Source organism: Cyprinus carpio, chromosome A5 (assembly GCF_018340385.1).
Source record: "Cyprinus carpio isolate SPL01 chromosome A5, ASM1834038v1, whole genome shotgun sequence".
Taxonomy (NCBI): Eukaryota; Metazoa; Chordata; class Actinopteri; order Cypriniformes; family Cyprinidae; genus Cyprinus; species Cyprinus carpio.
Genome location: NC_056576.1, coordinates 32,138,185 through 32,160,186, shown reverse-complemented (window position 1 = coordinate 32,160,186; position 22,002 = coordinate 32,138,185). Strand labels below are relative to the sequence as shown.

Sequence of the window (22,002 nt, the reverse complement as noted above, 5' to 3'; positions counted from 1 at the left end):
AAAAACACATTTTCCATATAATGTACATTATTGTTTCTCCTCTATGCCCCGGCTTTTTGAAATGAGTAATTTTTTTTTTTTCAAAGCTCATTATTCTGAAAAAGTGAGGTGTGCTCTGATTGGCCAGCTATCCAGTGTGTTGTGATTGGCCGAATGCCTCAAGCGTGTGACCGAAATGTTACGCCCTAAACATTCTATGCCGGCTCCCAGTTTAGCAAAATGAACAAATCTTTTTTTGAGTCATTTCGTTTATTTTATCAAAGTATAATTAAAATGTTACGTGTTACTTCCTTAACGTCTACTAGTATTTACACAAACGTTAATCACACTACAAACAAAACAAAACTATAATGCTATAAGAAACAGAAAAAAATAATTCATTGTTTACCTGGTTCTTCAGTCTATGATTAGCTCACCTAACCTCTTATCTGAAAAGTCCTCCGGTTTGAGTCGTTCCTTCATCACGTGAAAGCCTCGTATGCTTTAACCGATGCAGTCTTGAGCCGGAAAGAGAATTGATTAGTTCATCTCTCGGGTCTTCGGGTTTATCGAGTCATTCGTTCATCATGTGACAGACCCATTGACTTATTCGGCATTGGTGGGAACGCCCACAAAAACGTTTATAACCGTTTATGCTGTGGGGGAAAACAAACCATTCAAATTAATGCGCGGAGACCTTGTTAGGCGCTTGATCTTTACGTTTTGAGAAGATTTCGTTTGATTTTTGCTTGGTGCAGTGCCGAAAAGTTGCGGTGTGGCGTTCTGTACCTCTTATAAGTAAAATAAAAAAAAACCTGATCTGAAGATGTATATGACTGATAAACAGACGGACTACTGGAGGTAGCACTTAGTGGGTAGCACAGATAGGCTACACTACTTACCCTGCAGTGATCTGTCATTAGTCCTGTCCCCCTGCATGGCTTACAACAACGCTCCTTCGCATCACAATAAAATAAATCTGACTTCCTGATATTTTGTGATGTCAAAAGCGTCTGCTAAATGACTAAATGTCATAAACATTTATTTTATATTATTATACACAATCCCTTACGAAAATTAGCAGTGGTATTACTATAGTAAATGTATAGTAGGCTAGCCAGGCGTTTTTATTACCAGTTATAGCCTATAACCACAGTTTTACTACAAATACCATGGTTAAACTATGGTTAGTGTAGCAAACAATGTTTTTACCATAGTAAAGCTAAAGCATCACGTGACAGACCCATAAGATTATAAAAGGCTTTAACCTATCGTTCGTTCTTTTGTCATGTGACGTGACAGCATTGGATAGAGGAATTAACTTACAAGCTTCCTTACAAACAGTAACATAATTATTATTATTATTATTATTATTATTATTATTATTATTATCATCATCATCATCATCATCATCATCATCATCTACTCTTACAATTACTGCATTTCTGGTCTCAGATTGTAGCTTTTTAATTCTTAGTTTATAAATGTGTGAATTTCTTTCATGTTGGTTATTTTTCATATGCTGAATGTTGTAACAAAGGTAATAAAGAGTTGGTTATTAGTATTAAGTCTCTTTCCTGCTCTAGACTGCACTGGTTACGCTTATGGGTCCGTCGCGTGATGAACGAATGACTCGATAAACCTGAAGACCCTAGAGATGAATCAATCAATTCTCTTTCCAGCTCAAGACTGTATAGTTTAAAGCTTACGGGGCTGTCATGTGATGAACGAATGAACTACTACTACTAGTACAGAACCTATTGTGCATGCATTTAAAATTAACAAATCGTTTAAGAACGACACATCACTAGCCAGCAGCACAAGACTCAGTCCAGCTGCTCTGCTAGTGCACATCCCATCATCGGTTCTCTTTTAGCAGTTCAGTCAATGCACGGTTAGGAGTAACTGAATAACTCAGGATATATTGGTTTTCGCGTCATAGGGAGTGTAAGGCACGTTTATAAACTGAATAACTTTAGTTATTTGTGGATTAGAGCGTACTGGAGACGCGAACCATTTCAAATGATTCAGTTCGATTTGGTGAACTGGTTCGACCAGTTCACTAAGAAGATCCAGTTAAATAGAACGATTCGTTCATGATCCGGCAATCACTAGACGAGACAAACCAATAAAACCCATTACAAACGAGGCATGTGTTGCATCCAGTGGGGACATGATTACTGATTATAATGACTTATACTGTCTTTTTAGGCGTTGCGTATTGTGCGGTGTAAACATAACCATGTCTGCATTTGTTATCTGAGAAACAAACAACAAGCCTACTCTACACTGCTCAAAACTGGAGTTCGAGTCATAATTGGCAAATTTAAATAAAAAAAAATAAAACAAACTTACAGGCTGTGAATCAGAAGCGCCAATCTATCCTTGCAAAGTTTGAATTGCCCCACTTTATAGAAACAGCCGTTGTGCCACAGACGCATTTCAGACTACTGGTTCAGGAAACAGTCCTCATCCTCCATAAAATGCACTGCACACATCTGAATATTTTGGTTGGACTGTTCTGGAACAGTGTTGAAATACAACTTACCCACTGATTTCTAGTTGTGTCCTCTTTTGGAAGGCCAAACGAAGTAGTTTCGCTTTCACAACAAAACACAGCGGGCCCTATCATACACCCGGCGCAACGCGACGCAAGGCGCAGCACAAGTGTGTCTGCTAGTTTCAGTCCGGCGCCATTCACATTTTCCCGTCCAGCGCCACATCGTTTAATTAGCAAATGCATTTGCGCCCATTTGTGCGCCCATGGGCGTGCTGGTCTAAAAAAAAGAGGAAAAAAAAAAAAACGACTCGAAATCTCACAAACAAAACTATCCCAGGCGCATTGCTGGCGCATTGCTATTTTAAGGAGCTGAAAATAGACATGCGCCATAGACCAACTCAAACCTGGTCTTAAGTCTGGCGCAATGTTTTTTCTTTATTTAAAGAGCGTGTTAGTATAGGCGGGTCCACAACACGCGTATAAGCTGCTTATTAAAGACGGATGCACAGCAGCACACAAACATGCCAAATACTAAAAATTAAAGGATTGCATTGCATAAGAATTTTTTGTAGGCTAATTAAATATAAAAATGCCTACATGTCATAATGGATAGTCATCGCATGTATCAGAATTAGGATATCTATTTGCTCGCACACGAGCAGCTCCGTTTCATCTCGGAGATGTGTTCTGTCATTGCGCTTGCAAATTCCGCTGTGTAAATAGCAAATCCGTCATGGCACGGGCGCAACTGGCTCTTAAAGGGAATGGAAGATGAGACTCTGATTGGTTTATTGCATGTTACGCCCAAAAAACACCCATTACTCATTAAGAGAATAGGGACAACCCATTTAGACCATGCGTGCCAAACGTTTTTCCGTCATTAAAATAGCAAAAGTGGATTTGGACTTCCCCTGAGTACACCTGCGCCGTGCACTTTACACTTTGCGTTTAGATCGTTAAAATAGGGCCCAGAGACTCCATACAATGTGGAAGCGGCAGCAACAGAGAGAATAAAAGTTACGCCTTCTTTCTTTGCGTGAACATTTGGGCGGTGTTATGCAAATCTTCCCACATAGTGACGGAGAGATGTGGGGGCGTGTTAGAACAAGCCGTTTTGGGGTGTGTGGTTTACTTCACTTTTATAAAAAAAAAAAATCTCTTTGGATTTGAGACTTTAGTCTTTGCAACTTTACAGATCTATTTTATGCACCAAGAGCTTGTAACACTCCAAAGAGAAAGGAAAAAATTGAAATCGCATCATATGACCCCCTTAAAAAAAAAAAAAAAAAAAAAACGACAATCACTAGACCTGGAAATGCTTACCCACTGAAACAACTCCCTCATCCTCCTCTTGTGGGAGAATTATGTTCCTCCAGGACAGAACAGGCTCACTTGCTGTTAGCAAGGATTTGAAGGAACTTCCAGAACCCTCTTGAATCCTGGGCTGAAATTTGTTGGCCCTTTGGGAAGATGAGGTCTGGTCTTGTCTGGGAGAAGGTGGCTCAGATTGTTGCAGTGTAGAAACGGAAGGATTGTGCATAATCTTTTGTTGTTTGGCAGCTGTAACAAACCCAGTCACCTCCATCTGCAGCCTTCCAGCTTGTAGATTAAAGAGGGGAGTGAGGGAAAGTTGAGGTTGGTTCCCCAAAGAAACAAAAGATACCAGAAAATACAGTTTGCATGGCAAGATGATTAAATGTTCTGTACTAGACAAAAAATCCCAAGGACGAAAGCAAAGCTTCATACCTTCCATCGATAAAGGAGCATGCTTTATGAAAGGGGTTAACTGCATCCATTACAGGGTAAGCTTGAAGAGTACAAGTGATGTACATCTGTATAACAAAGTGAGAAGTATGTTAATTTGAATTCATAAATAATTACTGAGTGTCAGAATTCAATGTGTACATCAAATTAACAGCACTCCCATTTCCTCCGATATTATTAACCTAGGCAAATATAACAAACCCTCCATCACCATGTTATTGTTTTGGGCCTGAGTTTCAGTTTAATTTAAGTTCATTGCCACATCATCTTCACAGGCTATTTCATGGTGTTTGGTCTCCGAACATGTTTCCATTGGAATACACTATATACACCTCTGGCCTTGTCTCTTGGTTGAATCTGAATGCATCCAGTTGTAGTTGTAGTTTGTCATTCTGGATTCTGGGAAGGAAACGAGACTTTGAGCCTGTTGTCTGTCCATCCATCAGACAACTAATGGGGGGGTGGGGGGGGGGGACAACACACAAATATACTTGGTGATTAGCCAAATAATTTCATTTGAGTGAGTGGTGCTTGCCTGCACAAAACTTTGATTAAAAAAGACAAAAAAAAAAAAAACATCTTGATTGTACCCACCCATGATTTTCAATAAATGTGTATCTGGGTCCAGACTTAATATCTGGAATCACTGTGGCAACACAGCTCTCAAAATATACACGGAGGTTAACATGATGACCCAGACAAACTGAGGCTTCTATATTTATGATGTCACCCAGGAAGTACACAGAAGAGGCCCGTTCAGAGCGCCAATCACACCTGAACCAGAAATAATTCAGACAAAAATGTGACCATGCTACAACTGCCTACTTTACATATCCAGGTAAAGAGTCAGAATAAAGTCTCTCGAAATTACAAACAGGTTAACAATTACATTTTTTGTGGTAGTCCATGTCCGTCTACACTCTAGCATACTTCTAACATTTGTCAAAATGAGTCTTTGGTAGATGTTGGCATCTCTCTCATAAAAATTAAAGATTCTAATGAATAATCCAGAACTACAGGTTTTGTCCAATCAAATCTTCTCTACAATGAGAATGTCCCTCCAACTATATTAAAAAAAACTGCACATAGCAATCAACCAAAACTATACTTGTAAAATAGTGCACATACTTGTCATTAGCTTAAGTGAAAACTGCAAATCCTCCACTGCTGATTGCGTTGAACTATAAGGAACCCATGTTGGTCTGATGGGGTTACTGGTAACATCAAACCTTCTGAGAGACAAAGGACAACAACATAAATGCTCCAGCAGATCTTTTGTCAAACAAACAGAACTTGCAGCTGAATTTCTGTTGACCATAACGCATCCATTTATTAGTAATTAGACAAGATACAACTGGATAAACCTTTAATAATTAGGATCTTGAATAAATTCCAATAGTCAATTCTGCTAAAGGACAGTAACACCATGGTATGTTAGTTATATACCAGGGTAATTGAACTAGTGTAAATATGCTTCCAAAAAAAACAAAAAAAAGTCTGTTGCCAGCAGCATAGCCCACTTACCTGCTATAATAACATTCAATGGGAACTATGGCCTGCTCAAGGCGAACCACTCCATCTGGAGAGGGTTGCGGAGTGAAGATAAGGAGGTTGGTGTATATAAGGGAGTCATCTGTAATCTGAACAAAAGGAAAGCTTAACTGATTAAAATTACATTTATTCAGTTAGCTAGTGTTTAAGTGGTTGTCAAACTAGTCTTATTTCCAGAAGGAAATATTTTGCTGCTTTGTAATCAAGTTTTGGTTGTAGGATCTGGTTTGAAAAAAAAAAAAAAAAAAAAATTAAAAATAAAACTGCTTTGCTACTGTCATAATGCAACACACATTGTTTCATGTGAATGTTGCTTAATTAAAAACAATTTTTCTGTCATAAGTCAACAAACAAAAATAGTTTGTATTTGCAAAACAAGTTTTTCTCAAAATGACCAACATCATTGGTTTAGTAACCAGGCTGGATTCAGGTTTTTTTCAGAAATGGATTCATTAAACTGATTTAAACCAGTAGCTGGGCAAATTCCAGTCAAAAGCCAGTATCTCTATGCCGTAAATCACTCTGTAGGGAAGAACCCTTGAAGTGGGGACTTCGGAGGGAGCAGGGCACATAAGTGTCATAATGAAGTCATTTTGAACACTTGGCAAAGGGTACAATGGAAGACAACAAGTTCCTCATTCACCTGGAAGGTTACCATGATAAATTTCTATTTCTACCATAAATTTCTTATAATAGTTGCAAATAAACATATTACAAAGAAGCAAAAAGTATTTTCATGAGTTCACCTGCCCAGTGCAGTCCTGGGCCCGTATTCACAAAACATCTTAAGCGCTAAAAGAAGCTCATAACTTGCTGATTTAGGAGAAAATCTTTAAAACAATGGGCGTGTCAGTCCTAAATTTAGGACTCTTACATTTCTGCTCTAAGAGCATTTCACAAAAGCGTTTTAACACTAAAACTAGATTTCCTCAGTCACTAAGACCAAGCCACAAACTATTTCTAAAATGGCTGTTGCTGGCAATCTGCCTCTGAACGTTAACGTTTTAGAAACATTTGATGATAATGACCTTTTAAAAAGGTATCATCTTCGGTTTTGGAGAATACCCCAACTCCTAATTTAACTTTGATTCTGTACTTGTTTTCATTAAACAGCTGAGCAAGTAGTAACAGATGTTCTTGCATCCAGGTTTTTTTTTTTGTTGTTGTTGCGTTTTTAACATTTGCATGTATTACTATCAGCCATGATCATTCTACTCTTAATTAAAAAGGTTGTTTATATGAATATACACTAATTGTTTTTGAGCAGTATATATATATACTGAATATATACTGAAGATATACTGGTTTAATTAGTGACACTTATCCTGCATTTTAAAAACTTTATTTGAATGTGGCAACAATAGTGTGCTCTACAATATTCCCATGAATAAAATCTGACAGACTATCAGCCAATCACTGTGTGCATAGTAAGCAGGCTGACATATATAGCAACAAGGTCAACCCGCCCTTACTCTTAGCTCAAGACTTCTCATGTTCCTTGTAAAAGCTCGTCTCAGCAGCTTTGTGATTAGGTTTTAAGAGAAAACTCTTAGCTATAAACCTTTTACTGCCATTTAGGAGAACTCTTAGTGGTAAGATAAAACGCTTTGTGAATATGGGCCTTGTTCTTGAATTGCAATCTCTTCTCTTGACTCCATATTAAAAACACATTTCTTAAAAGGCACAATATGTAAATTTTCACTGCTAGAGGGCGAGTATTCAAACCAAACAAACATAGTTTGGTGATGCCGTGACTGAGTGTGGAATCATGAGAGTTGTGGTCTTCATCCCCACAGCCAATGCAGTCCGATGGGACTTCGGCAGAAATCAAGTTCATGGATGAGCTAATGATTTATTAATATAGTAGAATGAAGCAGGGTGAGGCTGAAAGCAGTTGAAGAGAAACGAGGCCACTGAACGAGCATGACACACGGCTCGAAAGCAGTGGCGCTTTTATTATGCCACTGCTCTTTCATTCCACTCCTTCCGGTCATGTGTATGTGGGGGGAAAAAAGCTGCGCTGTTTTATCATACTAGATACATTTGAAAGTTCTGTTATAATGCTACTGTGTGGTCATCACTGGTCTATTAAAACACAAAGCATCTTTGGTGTTCCTATTTTCTACAAAAAACTAGGAAATCGAGGGGTTTATGACATCATTGGCAGGTGACACAATGACACTATGGACATGTTTCCGTGTCATTAATTAAAATTGCTTCTTTGTCTGGATTTAAAACGTTCTTTGAAACATTTGGGATAAAGTACAAAAGCCAGCAAAATATATAAAACTGTTCTAGTGGTTTTACAAAATTTTAATAAAAAAAAAAAAACTTAAATATTGTGCCTTTAATTACGAAAGTTATTCAAACTTAATATGAAATGCATGTGAAAATAGATCACCAAAAAAATAAAAAAAAAACACTACTTGAATTATTCTACTCAAACTCTCCCGCCATCTAGCTTTAAAATGTGCCTTTCCATCAAGGGAGCAAAAACGCTGTTGGAATTTGCCCTACTTTAAGCGATTAGCTCAAATAGAAAATAGCTGGCTCAATCATAAGAGTCATTTAGGAATATACACACACACACACACACACACACACACATACATTACTTACATACACACACACGTTCTCTATTATAGATCAGTGTGAATTGGCCACGTGTTATCTCAACTTTAGCTTGCTGTACAGCAGGATTTAGGGATGTTCATTTTAACTGATTAACCGTTAACAGACCATTAAGAATTTTGACCAATTAATACAATCAGTTAAGCGCGGTTTTTTAAAAAGTAATTTATTTATTTTTCAGTAATTTATCAAAAATATTTAAAAAGGTTTGCTGCATGGTTAAAATATGCTACACATAGAAAAAAAAAAGTTGCATATAATAAGTCACATTTTATTTCATTCAGAAATAGGCCTAATGCCAACGTGAAATGTTTACAAACATGATAAACTGTAAACATAGGCTATTTTAGTTCCCCTCACTCCACAACAAATCCTTTCAATTAATAGTATTTAGAAAAGAACAAGAATAAAAAAGGCCTTTCAGAAGTATAAAGCAATATAAACGACAAGCCAAAACAAATTAATTTAGGTTAAAACGAAACAAACCAACGTTGGTCCTCTCATTCAACACAAAATCAAATGTTTCCGTATTCGCGATATTTGAATGCCAAATTATTTATTATGTAGTCTACTTCACTTGTGTCCCAATATCCACATAAAACAATATTTTTGCATAACAGAAACAGTACGGTGATAAACACTTAACGGCACAGATTTTACTACATATTTAAACTGAGCTGTGTGTTTTTTTCTTCGCATGTTTGACAGTGTATTTTATTATGATAATGAACAGGCTGCATTGTCAAGGTAGCAAAGCTTAATGCCAGCACAATTTTTTCCTTCTAAGTGGAAGCAACTACTCCTTTTAGTCAAAGATAATCAGAATTGTAAACGGTTTGTGCGTAAAATAAGCCTAAAGAAAAATAGGATGCCGCTTTCTGCCGTCTGGCGCAGAACAAAAATGTACCGAAAATGCTTTTTCCATGGGGCAGACTGGCCATCTGGACGTTCTGGTGAAGTCCAGAATGGCCATCCATCCAACGGCCGTCGGCCTGGCTGATTCATCAAAGAACAAGTGTCAGATAAAGTGACGTTGACAGCCGACAAATAGGGGAGCTAATGAAATCTATTTTTGCTAATAAGAAACCAAAACTGCCGTATATGGCCTGCAATCTTTTAGTGCGGCCCGCTGGATCATTTTAGACTCGGATAATCCATTTTAAAATATTTGAAATGTAAATCACGTAATGCTGTTAGTTTATGATGTTAAAGGTGTCATATGATGCTGCTAAAAAGTACATTATTTTGGGTATTTTGGTGTAATGAAATGTGTTTATGCTGTTTAAGGTTAAAAAAAAAATAAAAAAAAATATTCCACATACTGTACATTGTTTCTCTATGCCCCACCTGCGTTGATTTTTACAAGGCTCATCGCTCTGAAAAGCAAGGTGTGCTGTGATTGGCCGAATGCCTTAAGCGTGTGACTAAAATGTTACGCCTCCTAACATATTGTGATGCCTTGTCCGGCTGGAGCAAGGAGACAAACATAAAACCCATTAAAATTTGATATAAACATGATTTCTAGTCGTGTCTTCTTTTGGAAGGCCAAACAAAGTAGTTTTGCTTTCTCAATGAAACAGCGTCATACACCACGGCCTTGAGTCTGCCGTGGCCGGCTTGAGTGGGCAGAGGCAGACGGCTTGAGGCGGATTCCACAAAGGAGCGTACCTTGTGCTTGTGGCAACCCACATGTGACGACCCCAGGGCTGGACTCCGTTTCATCCACGGTGAAAGCAGATTCAGCGATCCACAGTGCACAGTTGATGTATATTTCCTCAGCGACCAGCACGGATCAGATCTAGGGCATGACGAAGCGGATATCGACCTCTTTTAAAAAGGCCAAACGAAGTGCTTTCGCTTTCACAGTGAAACACACAGCGTCTATACAACATGGTGGCAGCAGCAACAACAATAATACTACAACGAGAATAAAAGGTACGCCTTTTTTTGCGTCAACATCTGGGCGCCATTAATGCAAATCTTCCCACATACTGACATAGATATGTAGGGGCGTGATAGAAAGAGCAGTTTCAGGGGGGCGTGGACGAGTTTTAAATTTTATAAAGAATATCTCTTTGGATTTGAGACTTTAGTCTTTGCAACTACAGATCTTTATTCACCAAGAGCTTGTAACACTGCAAAGAGAAAGGAAAAATTTTGAAATCGCATCATATGACCCCTTTAATACTATCTTCAACCAGGAGAAGTCGCTAGTTTCCAGCCATGCTCCGTATTAATTTCAGTGTAGTACGATGTGCGCTCTAATGTAAAACATTCACTAACATTAGCAAATAGGATGACCAAATGTGCCATTTTCCCAGGGACACCTTCTGGCCAGGATTTCTATATTTTCGTAAAATCTATTTTTTGGCTTTGTTTGCACTGTGCAGACCAATTGTTGTACGACAAAAGTACTGAGAGCGGACTGCTTCTTGTGCTTTTGAATCGTTCTCACGGTACTTTGATGTCATTCACCGACTGGTATGCTCCAGTGCTACTTCAATTCGAACACTAATATGTACACGTATTTGCATCGCTTTGACCATTCTCTATAGATCATACCTTCTCACGCACCATGATTGGTCGATTACATACAATGTCTGCATGTTATCAGTCAAACGACCATTACCTTCATTAAGTATGAAAACATGAAACCAAAGCCAAAACCTGTATATTTTTTAGGCAATATAGAAATCCTGGGCCAGAACGTGTTTTCTGGGAAAATGCCATGTTTGGTCACTGTAGCAAATAATAAATGAAAAACTGACCATGAAAACAGCATTTTTTCTAGTTGAGATTGAGTTAAAACCGATAATCTTTTTACCAAGTTCAAGGGGGATACTTATGTTTGGAAATCTGTTATTTAAATCATCATCAAAACAACTATGCACAAACAACGGGGGTGCCAGAGTTGCACTTGCCTCAAATTTCAAAGGTAAAATGCATCGTCAACAAAAGCTTCTTGCCAAAAATGCATGACAGAAATGTTTGCACTTAACTATGTTTTTCTTAGGGTTTCCGCGGGTCCTTAAAAAGTCTTCAGTTAAATCGTTTAAATCTAGGGCCATGTAAACTCTAAAATGATACAGAAAGTCTTAATTATAAGGGGTCTTAAATTTGGGGACAGAAAGACAAGAATTGCAATATAGATTAGTATCTAGATTAAACTTCAAAAGGCTATGATTTCACTGAATAAACTTGAGCGCTGCACGTTTCAAAGTCAGGCACACTTGCTTTTGGAGCTTTGTGCTGCGGTTCCCGGGGAAAACTGCTAGTTCCGAAAGTGAAACCTACTGGCAGAGAACGTATTTGCTTTTTCAATAAAGCCTGTCTGCTATTTTGGCTACATATTTTTTAAATGTGAACCATTGGATCGACAAAAGCTAATGCATTATAAAACTCTAAACAACTAAGACACTTAGATATATTTATGTAATTTTATTCATTGATTAATAATAGCCTAATTGTTTAAATTAATACAATTACTGATACTTTTGACTCTTCCCTTCTCTTAAAATTGTTTAAAGGCTGAAATGTGAAGTTCAGGTCTTAAAAAGGGCTTTAAAGCTCTTAAATATTATTAAAAAAATCCTGCAGTTACCTGGTTTTTTTTTATGGTTACCATTTGGAATAACTATTTATTTTTAATAAAGCCCTTTTTTAAACGGTCAACTTATGTAGGTTTGAGAATGTTCTGTAATTAAAAAAAAAAAAAAAGGCCCTCTGTACATTTGTTTGTTTGCAAATTTACAATGCAATTGAGATGTTTATTTGTTGGGTTGATATTACTGTCAACTGACAACAAAGTTTCCCGTCTGAATTAGCTTAACTGCACAAGTTTTATAGTTGTTAAAATCTTTAAAAACAAGTTACATTAAGTAATAATTTAATTTTCTTCAATAAATAAGGAAATTGAGTAAGACAATGTAAAAGCATGTGTGAACGTGGATTGTAGTAATCTGGCCCCTAGGTATATATGAGAAAAAAGTGCTGGCCCTCGTCACTATGCAAAGTTGCGCCCATCCCTGCTATAGAGCATATAGCCTATGAGCACTATATTAATATCCCAGGACACCCCTTAGTCCCCGAAACATTAACTGCTATTTATTACTTTGCATTGTCTGACATGAATATCCATACATTCATAAGAGACAGCAGTGATTGCTACAATGGGGTACATTTGAGAGATATGGCCTATTGAGTTAGAAAATAGAGACACAACTTTCTAGAGTTTTCTTGGCTGTCTAATAAGGTAACCCCAAAGATAAAAACACAAACGTTAACAAAAATAGTGGTGAAACACGTTATCACTCATTCATATATATACCCACACACATAATACATACATATACCACACAATATATACAACACACATACATATATTCACACAATAATATACCACATACATATATATATATACATACAGACACAATATATGATATATATATATATATATATAAATAAATCTCATGAAAATAAGAAAAAGTTTGTGGAACCTAAAGAAAGGGACACTGGAGTGGACCCTGCCCAACAAGGCTTGCAGAAGGGACCAAACAAAAAAACGCTATGAGAAGGAAAGAGAACCACTTACCAACTTCACGGATTTAACAAAAATGCATTATTCCGTCTTAAAAAAGGATTTCACTTACAATAACTTTTTTGAAATAACGGGCTTTTCCATTTACAACAAGGGACCCGGCTCCCCCCCCAAAAAAAAAAAAAAAAAAAGGTTACAAAAAGCAAAGGCCAAACACAAACAACAGGCCCCCAACTTTCCATTGATGGAGTTCTAGGGGTGGCATAGCTACAGCTTGTATAAACGGTAATAGCAACTTAAAATAAACAAAAGAGGGCCGTTGTCATTCACACCCGTCTGATTGGATTAACTGAGCCCTCAACTATCTCTACTAAAGACCTGTAAACGAACATTACCATGGCAACAACACAGCAATGGGGACTGGAGCTCACACCTTTTCTTACCCCCCAGACATCCAAGTCTGAGAAGAGAGCAACACAAGCTCAAAACACAGAAGGAAAAACCCTGAGACGGGTGCTGTTTAAGGATACTTTACGAGTGAGTGACATTAAAGTAGAATACTTTAAACAGACTAGTGATGGGCAAAAAAACCATCAGCACCAAACTGAGGGGAAACCTGAGCTCTTCTACACAGAACACCCAACGGCGTGGCACACATGCGCATCCGGTGGCGAGGACAGGGCGTGATTCCAGTATCACGAGCACCCAACGATTGTGAATCTGTAAAAGGCAGAGCAACACTGATTGATGATTTAGATAAAAGCGGCGCAGAAAAAGGTCCCAGAGAACAGGACACATGACCACTAAACTTATCAAAATGGCATGGTAATGTACGGGCGAAACAATGATGGACCCGTCCAACAACGGTAGAATGCAGAAGGACCTTCCACTGCTTAAAAGAAATGGTGGAAAGAGATGAAGGCAAACCCCTCTGACTGACAGGGGCCCCAACAAATAGGTTTAAAACGAATTAAAAATTTTTTATTATAATATACACTATAAAAACCGGCGGGGATCATCGAAGTATATTTTCAAGATAATAATAAAAGGAAAATGATGTCTATGCTTTTGACTGATTTTGGCAATAAAAAGTTAAATATCACCATTGACCAAAAAAGTAAAACATCCATATTGACTGACCCGCCCCCCCGCTGTAATCCGCATGAAAATGGTTTGGTCTGCCTTAGCGCACTCATCAGTGACTGTGTTTTAGTTAGTTGCAGACAGTCAATCAATGCACAGTGCTCTAGAATACAGAGACACCATAATATTGAGTAGGAAAATCAAATCTGGTTTTCACAGAAAAAAGGAAAGAGAAAAGGAGAGAGGAAAAGACAAAAGAAAAGGGTGTCGTTGTGTATGCCCATTTTTCACCAAGAAAGGTGGGTAACAAGTTAGCCTTTAGTCTGTGAGTGGTATTACCAACTGTTGTCTATAGTGTACATAAGCTAGAGTAGCTGCAGGGCTAGTGTTAGCCTACATTTCATCAACATTCAATAGTGCAGGGAAACGTTTAGCAAGAGTACTCTATATTAACTCATTTTGTTCCATGCCCCTTTTATCAGACTTAACAGATGAGTCCAGCAACACCGCCCCCCAGTCTCCCCCCATAACATGCAAACCCGTCCCTGTCCCAGTTAAGAAGGGAGGAGCAGCACTGTGTTAATGACTTAGCATCATTCCAGGAGTCTGTGTGGGGTTCTCTGTCGCTCCTTGCTCTTTTTTTTACCATAACAAAAAAGAAAAATTAAATATTTTATTAAGTGACAGGAATCAACAAATTATTTGGTGGTCACATAATGAGACCATTATGACATCAATAAAAAAAAAAAAACACCTCCTGTCTGTACTGGAATGCATTTAGAAACAATAATATCGGTTACCCGACGACTCAACACTGCATGTAGGTTACAGACAATAATTAAAAAATAATCCAGCTGGTGTGTTCATTTAGATGGAAGGGGGGGGGTGAGAAAAGGTGAATTAGACTTTGGCCGTTATATTATATATAAGTATATATATAGTATATAACTATGTATATATATCTATAGTATATTATATAATATCTATAAGATATATATATATATAATATATAGATAAGATAGATCTCCTACCACGACATGCATTGTTGTGCATCCTACAGAGCTTTACAAGTGATGATGGAGAATGAGAGATTCATGGTGGACGAAGGCAGAAGTCATAGACTTGATGAACCAACTGAATTGATTTTGGAACATTGTTTTAAGGTAACAAAACAAAAAAAAAAACAAAAATTTTTTTTACATAGTGTTTTTGCTTTAAGGACATGTTTTATGGTGGCTTTTAATCTTGCAGCAAATAGGTGAACTGCATACTGTATGCAAGACTTGCTTTACAAATCACCAGCAGGTAAATGAGGGTGTTGCTTCAGTTCTAGTATTTTGAACTAAAAGCAGCAAGACCAGTTGCAAGCCTTTGATTAGAGTTATGTTAAAGCTTTTGATGGTGGACAGTTAGGTCCTAGAGATGTGGTGACAACAGCTGTGCCGAGGGGGTCCAATTAGAATTTTTTTGTCATGGGGGCCCAAAATTCCTGGCGGCGCCCCTGAGAACAGGACCACTTCCAAAACCACAGAGAACATCAGTCTTCCCCTAAACACAGAACGTACACAACACAGTTGGTTCACCTACAGCACAGCTTTAGCACTGCTAGAATTGGAAATAGTGGAACTGACCACTAAAAGACACTGAACAACTCCGAGAACACCTGGACCAGATAAGAAACCAGCTGAAAATGTCCCATCCAAGAACTTAAGAGGGAAAATGGAGACTCTGTATCCAGACAGGGAAACACTCAAAAAAGACCTCAAAGACCTTCAACAGCTCATGGGAAAGGAACTTTGAAAGACTCCATGGGGAGGGAGCTTGCATGCTTCAAAGTTGAGCTTACAACAAAGGTACAAACAGGATTGAGACCCTAACAAAACAGAATGAGGGTTCTCTCTACCCTGCAAACGTCCCCAAAAGTAAACCCGCTCGCCCTCCCCCGCACCTACACATCCAAATCCCAGCACATATCGCTCCGGCACCCCACAAACCATCAAGACCAGCAGCAACAGCCAAAGGGAAGCAGAAACACCACTGCAGCCCCCAGAAACCCCAGAAGATCCCTCAGAAAAACACTACGCTACAACCCCAGCTGAGAAAACAGCCAGTGACAAACCGAGCTAACATTGCCATTTCTCATGGACTCATTGGGGATGCCCTCAGAATACTTTCTGACTCTCAGCCTTTGGCACACCCTCGGACTATATCATCATACACACAGGCACCACCGACCTGAGAAGGGAACAGCAGAGAGTTGGGCAACTGATCTGCAGCAGCGTAGCAGAGAAGGTCTACCAGAGAGCTGCTACAGAGACCTACCCTCAACACAAAGATTCCAATCTCTACCCTCCTCCCTCCCAGCGCAGAGGAGACATCACAGACACCATTCAGAGAGTCAACCCTGAGACATCTCCAAAAAAAGATGTGCTCGCCTGCCCAATGTGCACCTGGCTCGTCACCTCTACATCACAATCAGAGACTGTTACGACCTGGTACACATAGGACAAAGTCAATGTGTTTTGTAAAAACACTGAAGACACAGCGTGTGGGAAGACAAACCACGCTCTAACACCCTGAAAACAACACAGCCCCGCCAACCTACAGAAACACAAAATCCAGACACCCATGCAGAAACCTACAGTCCCATCACAGAGAACGACCACCACTGCTGCACAATCCCAGGGACCCCCCACACCATGCTAAAATCCCCAATCAGAACACCCCATGCACCAGGGCTACACCATCACAGACCCTGACACCAATCCATCAGCAGAAAGAAACCACAGTTTGCTCCAGATCACTATCCAAGAACCCCCGATTCACAAAAACATCACCTCCCAGGCAGAAGAGCAAGGGGCACTAGGAAGAGCCCACCACCAGCAGCAGCAACCAGCTTCCACCCACTCAAGCCCCTGATATACTTCAAACGAAAAATCGAAAGAACGAACTGATACATGACGTAATTTTTGAACAAAATCAGACCAAAACGAGTTACGTTTTGCAGTTTGAAACGGGGGCTCACCAAAGCGAACTTTCTGGGGGGATTTCGTTTCGGCTTCCTACCCTAACACCTTTGAAAGTTTCTATTGTCAGTGGCGGTTACGCAATCGGTGGATGCGGTTCCTGAAACCTCCACCTTTGACGCGTGGCCATTTTTTTCCTCTGTTTAGGGCGGGTCCTCATTCTGCTGAGGTCATTACGGAAAGCAACATCTCGGCTGAATACACTGGAATGTCGAATAGCTGAGCTATACACAATATATCCACATCTAGTACGATCACAGTCGCAGACAGATTTTAAAGATGTAGAGACAGTAATTCATTCCTAGAAAGAAATAGCAACGAAGATTGGTTGTCCGACGCCCGGGAGTTCTGATGCAAAAGCGAAGCAGAGAAAGAGAGAAGACACGAGACTTTCCAAAGCCCTGGAAAAGAATGAAAGGAAGGACAGTAAAAGATAAGGTAGCAAGTACCAAATACATGTTTCAAATAAAGGTGTACACCTAGTGTTGTCAAAAGACCCCCGGGTACTTCGGTAGCCAAGGGTCCGTGTACTAAAAAAATGAAAATGTCACGTACTAGGTTTCTTTAAGTACCGTTGGTACAGGAGTACCCCGGCGTCAACCCAGTTCTTGACTGAAACAGCGCTATGATTTTCCACGAAGCAGAAAACGTGACGGAATCTCAAAATCCAGTCATGAAAATGAAACTTACATTTTAATATGGACAGTCCACGGAATTTTTCAAATTGAGCATAAATCAAACCAAAAACCAGTATCTGTAAATGTTAAGCTGCGCAAAAGTGGGGGTGTTGAAAATATGAATCCTGCATGTTCTGCTTTCTCTGCGTGTCTCTGTGTGAATGAATGAATGGGCAGAGACGTGCGGTTTTGTTTACTACATAGACTGAAGGGCGTGACGCTTGCAGTAATTTCAGCATCTGGCCATTTCACTGAGGACATAAACATCACCAGAACTTGTTCTGAGTCACTTCACAATCATTTTACCATTTCATTTGAGTAAAACCCAGTGTCAATTTAAAGGTATTCACGGCAACCCAAGGTTTCCCACACATTTATTTGGTGGAAGGCCGCCGCAATATCAAAACTGACCACCACAAATATTTTTCCAAAAGGCTTTGACTTCATTGAATAAACATGAGCACTGCACGTTTCAAGAATCAAAAACCGATGCGGGTGTTTTTATAATCACTATTTCAGAAGGAAACCGACTGTATTTAGAAAATTTTCGATTTCATTTTCATTTCATTTTGCATGTAATGCTTGATAAGGCAGCATTTGTGAGCTCAGCGATGCTTTGCAGTCAGTACCGGAGAATCCTGTATCTCTCCCACTCTTAAAGCACCTCCTGCTAGCAGAAAATGAATTTGCATATACATGTATATATGGGGGCAGGGGAGTGCCACCACAAATAGAGTAAGGCTGTGGGAAACACTGCAACCCCATCAAAATAAAAAGTTCATTTTTACATAAAGGCATTGTGCTAGAAATATTACTATTATTTAGTAGAATGTATGCGATACTGCTACTACGGTTGAAAAAAATTAATAAAACTATTTTTTAAAGAAGTAAATCACACACATAGTTCTTCCATGTTTTAATTTTAATAGCAAATCCCCTTTATTTAACAAAAAATAAAATGTTAAAATTTCATCAATTTAAAGACAAAGTACATTTGGGTGAAACTTGTTTACTGTTTTTCATAATTATATTACTTGTAGAAAAACTTTAAACACAATTGTAAATAAGTATAAAGAATGGCATTGGTTTTATTTTTAGTGATAATTGTTTTGTTTTTTTTTTAATCAGCATATTTTTTGTGTTTTGCTTTGGTACCTTCATCCTCACTTCCTTCACTCTCTCAGTTTTCAGCTCTGGACACGAACCGTGCTACGGAAACTTTTTGCTCCACTCTTACCTCTTGCTTGGACAACTTTTGCCCACTGTCGTCTAGACCAGCACACACCACCCCATCTGCCCCCTGGCTGTCCGATGTTCTCCGTGAACATCACTCTAAACTCAGGGCTGCAGAGAGGAAATGGCATAAATCAAGAAACTCTACCGACCTCAGTGTGTATCAGTCTCTCCTCTCATCGTTCTCTGCAAATGTCTTCACTGCTAAAACATCATACTACCACAACAAAATTAACAACTGTTGGGACACTCGGACACTCTTCAAAACTTTCTCTTCTCTTCTTAATCCGCCTCCTCCATTGACTCTTACAGCTGACAACTTTGCAGTTTTCTTCTCAAATAAGACAAGGACCATCAGTAACCAATTCTCCACACCGCAGACTGAGGATAACTTCACAACGACTAATGCACACTCTCTCTCCTCCTTCTCTCCACTCTCAGAGACTGATGTTTCCAACTTATCCTGTCCAGTCATCCTACTACTTGCCCACTTGATCCGATCCCCACTCACCTCATTCAAGCGATTTCTTCTTCAGTCATACCTTCACTTACTCACATTATCAACTCCTCTCTTCACTCTGGAACATTTCCCTCAGCATTTAAGCAGGCTCGGGTAAGCCCACTGCTGAAGAAACCATCTCTAAAATCCAGCACTTCTAGAAAACTACAGACTTGTTCTACATCCCTTCTTCCATTCATTGCAAAGACACTTGAATGAACTGGTGTTCAACCAGCTCTCTATGTTTCTTGTACAGAACAACATCCTGGACAGCAACCAATCTGGCTTCAAAAGCGGCCACTCAAACTGAGACTGCCCTGCTCTCGGTTACTGAAGCCCTGCGACTGGCAAGAGCAGCTTCAAAATCCTCAGTACTCATTTTGCTGGACCTGTCTGCTGCTTTGGACACCGTTAATCACCAGATTCTCCTGTCCACCTTCAGAAAGATGGGCATCTCTGGAACCGCACTCCAGTGGTTTAAGTCCTACCTTTCTGTTAGATCCTTCAGGGTGTCTTGGAGGGGTGAAGTTTCTAAGTCACAACAACTTGCTACTGGGGTTCCTCAAGGCTCAGTACTTGGACCACTTCTGATCTACATGACGTCATTAGGATCTTGTCATTCAGAAGCATGGCTTTTCCTATCACTGCTATGCTGATGACACTCAACTCTACTTCTCATTCCAACCAGATGACCCAACAGTAGTTGCTCACATTTCAGCCTGTCTGAGTGACATTTCTAGCTGGATGAATGACCATCACCTTCAGCTCAACCTTACTAAGACTGAACTGCTGGTGGTTCCAGCTAACCCATCGTTTCATAACAACTTCTCTATACAGCTGGGTTCGTCAACCATAACTCCTTCCAGGATAGCCAGAAACCTAGTTGTGATGGATCATCAGTTAAGCTTCACAGACCATATTGCTACAATGACCCGGTCCTGCAGATTTGCCTTATACAACATTAGGAAGATTAGACCCTTCCTGTCAGAGCAAGCCACCCAACTTCTTGTCCAAGCTCTTGTTCTTTCCAGACTGGACTATTGTAATGCTCTCCTGGCTGGGACTTCCTGCATGTACTATCAAGCCTCTGCAACTGATCCATAATGCAGCAGCGAGGGTTGTCTTCAATGAGTCAAAAACAGCTCACATGACTCCTCTCCTCATCAGGTTACACTGGCTACCAGTAGCCGCTCGCATCAAATTCAAGGTACTGATGCTTGCCTACAAGACGACCACTGGCACGGCACCAACATACCTAAGCTCATTAGTTCAATCTTATGCACCCTCCAGAAGTTTGCGCTCTGCAAGTGAACGACGCCTTGTGGTGCCATCCCAAAGGGGTTCAAAATCACTCACGGACCTTTTCCTGGACTGCGCCCCAGCTGGTGGAATGACCTCCCGATCTCAATTCGAACAGCTGAGTCTATCCTCATTTTCCCAAAAAACTTCTAAAGACTCAGCCTTTTTCACCAGCACTTAACCAACTAATACTAGTACTTACCTTTTCATTTATCATCTATAATATTCTTCATATTCTGTTCTAAAAAACCCTGGCTACGTGTTCTGTACTAGACTGAGACTTGTCATGGCACTTGTATTCCATTGTTGTTCTCTTGTTGATCTGATTGCTTCTATTGTTCTCATTTGTAAGTCGCTTTGGATAAAAGCGTCTGCTAAATGATTAAAATGTAAATGGTACCGAATACTGAAATTTAGGACCAATTTTAGAAAATTGGTACCGTGACAACACTAGTTACACCATACTGCTGCTGTTCTTTCAATAAGCTAATTTAAAGGGTATATAGTAAATGAAATGCCAAACGAATATACAATAATAAACCTTTGTTTATCAAAATAATTTATCCAGTTTAATAAAATAAATGAACACTAATAAAATAAAGCAACAAACTGATTCCAATATTTTATTTCCCACATCATGCTAAAGTTTTTAGACTATGAGCCATTCACACTTCCCATAAAGGACTGATTATGAAATGGCTCTTTTGTATTGCAAACATGATACTTGACTGAATTGCTGCTAAACATTATCTTTTGTCTATAATATTCTGACCATTGGGTCCCATCTCACACCTAGATTGCCTACACTTCTTCATTTCATCGTTGTTTTGTTTAGGGGATACACGCAAACATCGTGACATGTTTTCATTAATCCACACCCTGCCTCCAGCAGTGCGGGGGTGTTGGAAAGTTTGTTAACAGTATACCGTCGCTCAGCTTTTTCGAAATTTTTGCCCCAAAACGAAGAACGAAAATGAACTTCGTTTGAAGTACATCGGGGCCTTCATGCACCCTCAGCTGATAACACACTGGACCCAGCACCACCCCCACACTCCAGGAGTTACGCTTAGCCCTGAAAGGACAAGCAAATACACTGGAGATGAGTGAGATCAGACAGCTGCTGAACTACATCAGTGCCCAGCTGACAGCATTAGAGTCCACACAGCATGCAAACACCTGACTAACAATGACAAATAAAAACACTTTACTTTTTCAAAACATTA

At 39.4% G+C, this 22,002-nt stretch overlaps 1 protein-coding gene across 3 annotated transcripts in view; it reads right to left on the bottom strand.

Moving 5' to 3' along the window:
- The window catches only part of LOC122145086 (zona pellucida sperm-binding protein 3-like), a 49,093-nt gene that overhangs the window by 9,003 nt on the left and 18,088 nt on the right, over nt 1-22,002 (bottom strand). For 2 of the 3 annotated variants that reach the window (XM_042756924.1, XM_042756925.1), the window contains exons 2-6: nt 5,768-5,883; nt 5,372-5,475; nt 4,576-4,642; nt 4,226-4,311; nt 3,803-4,078 (exon numbers count right to left, since the gene is read on the bottom strand). In XM_042756924.1, coding sequence (XP_042612858.1) covers nt 4,275-4,311; nt 4,576-4,642; nt 5,372-5,475; nt 5,768-5,883 — 324 coding nt within the window. In that variant the 3' untranslated portion in view covers nt 3,803-4,078; nt 4,226-4,274. The remainder of the gene's footprint in view (nt 1-3,802; nt 4,079-4,225; nt 4,312-4,575; nt 4,643-5,371; nt 5,476-5,767; nt 5,884-22,002) is intronic. The other variant, XM_042756926.1, reaches the window with a different exon arrangement.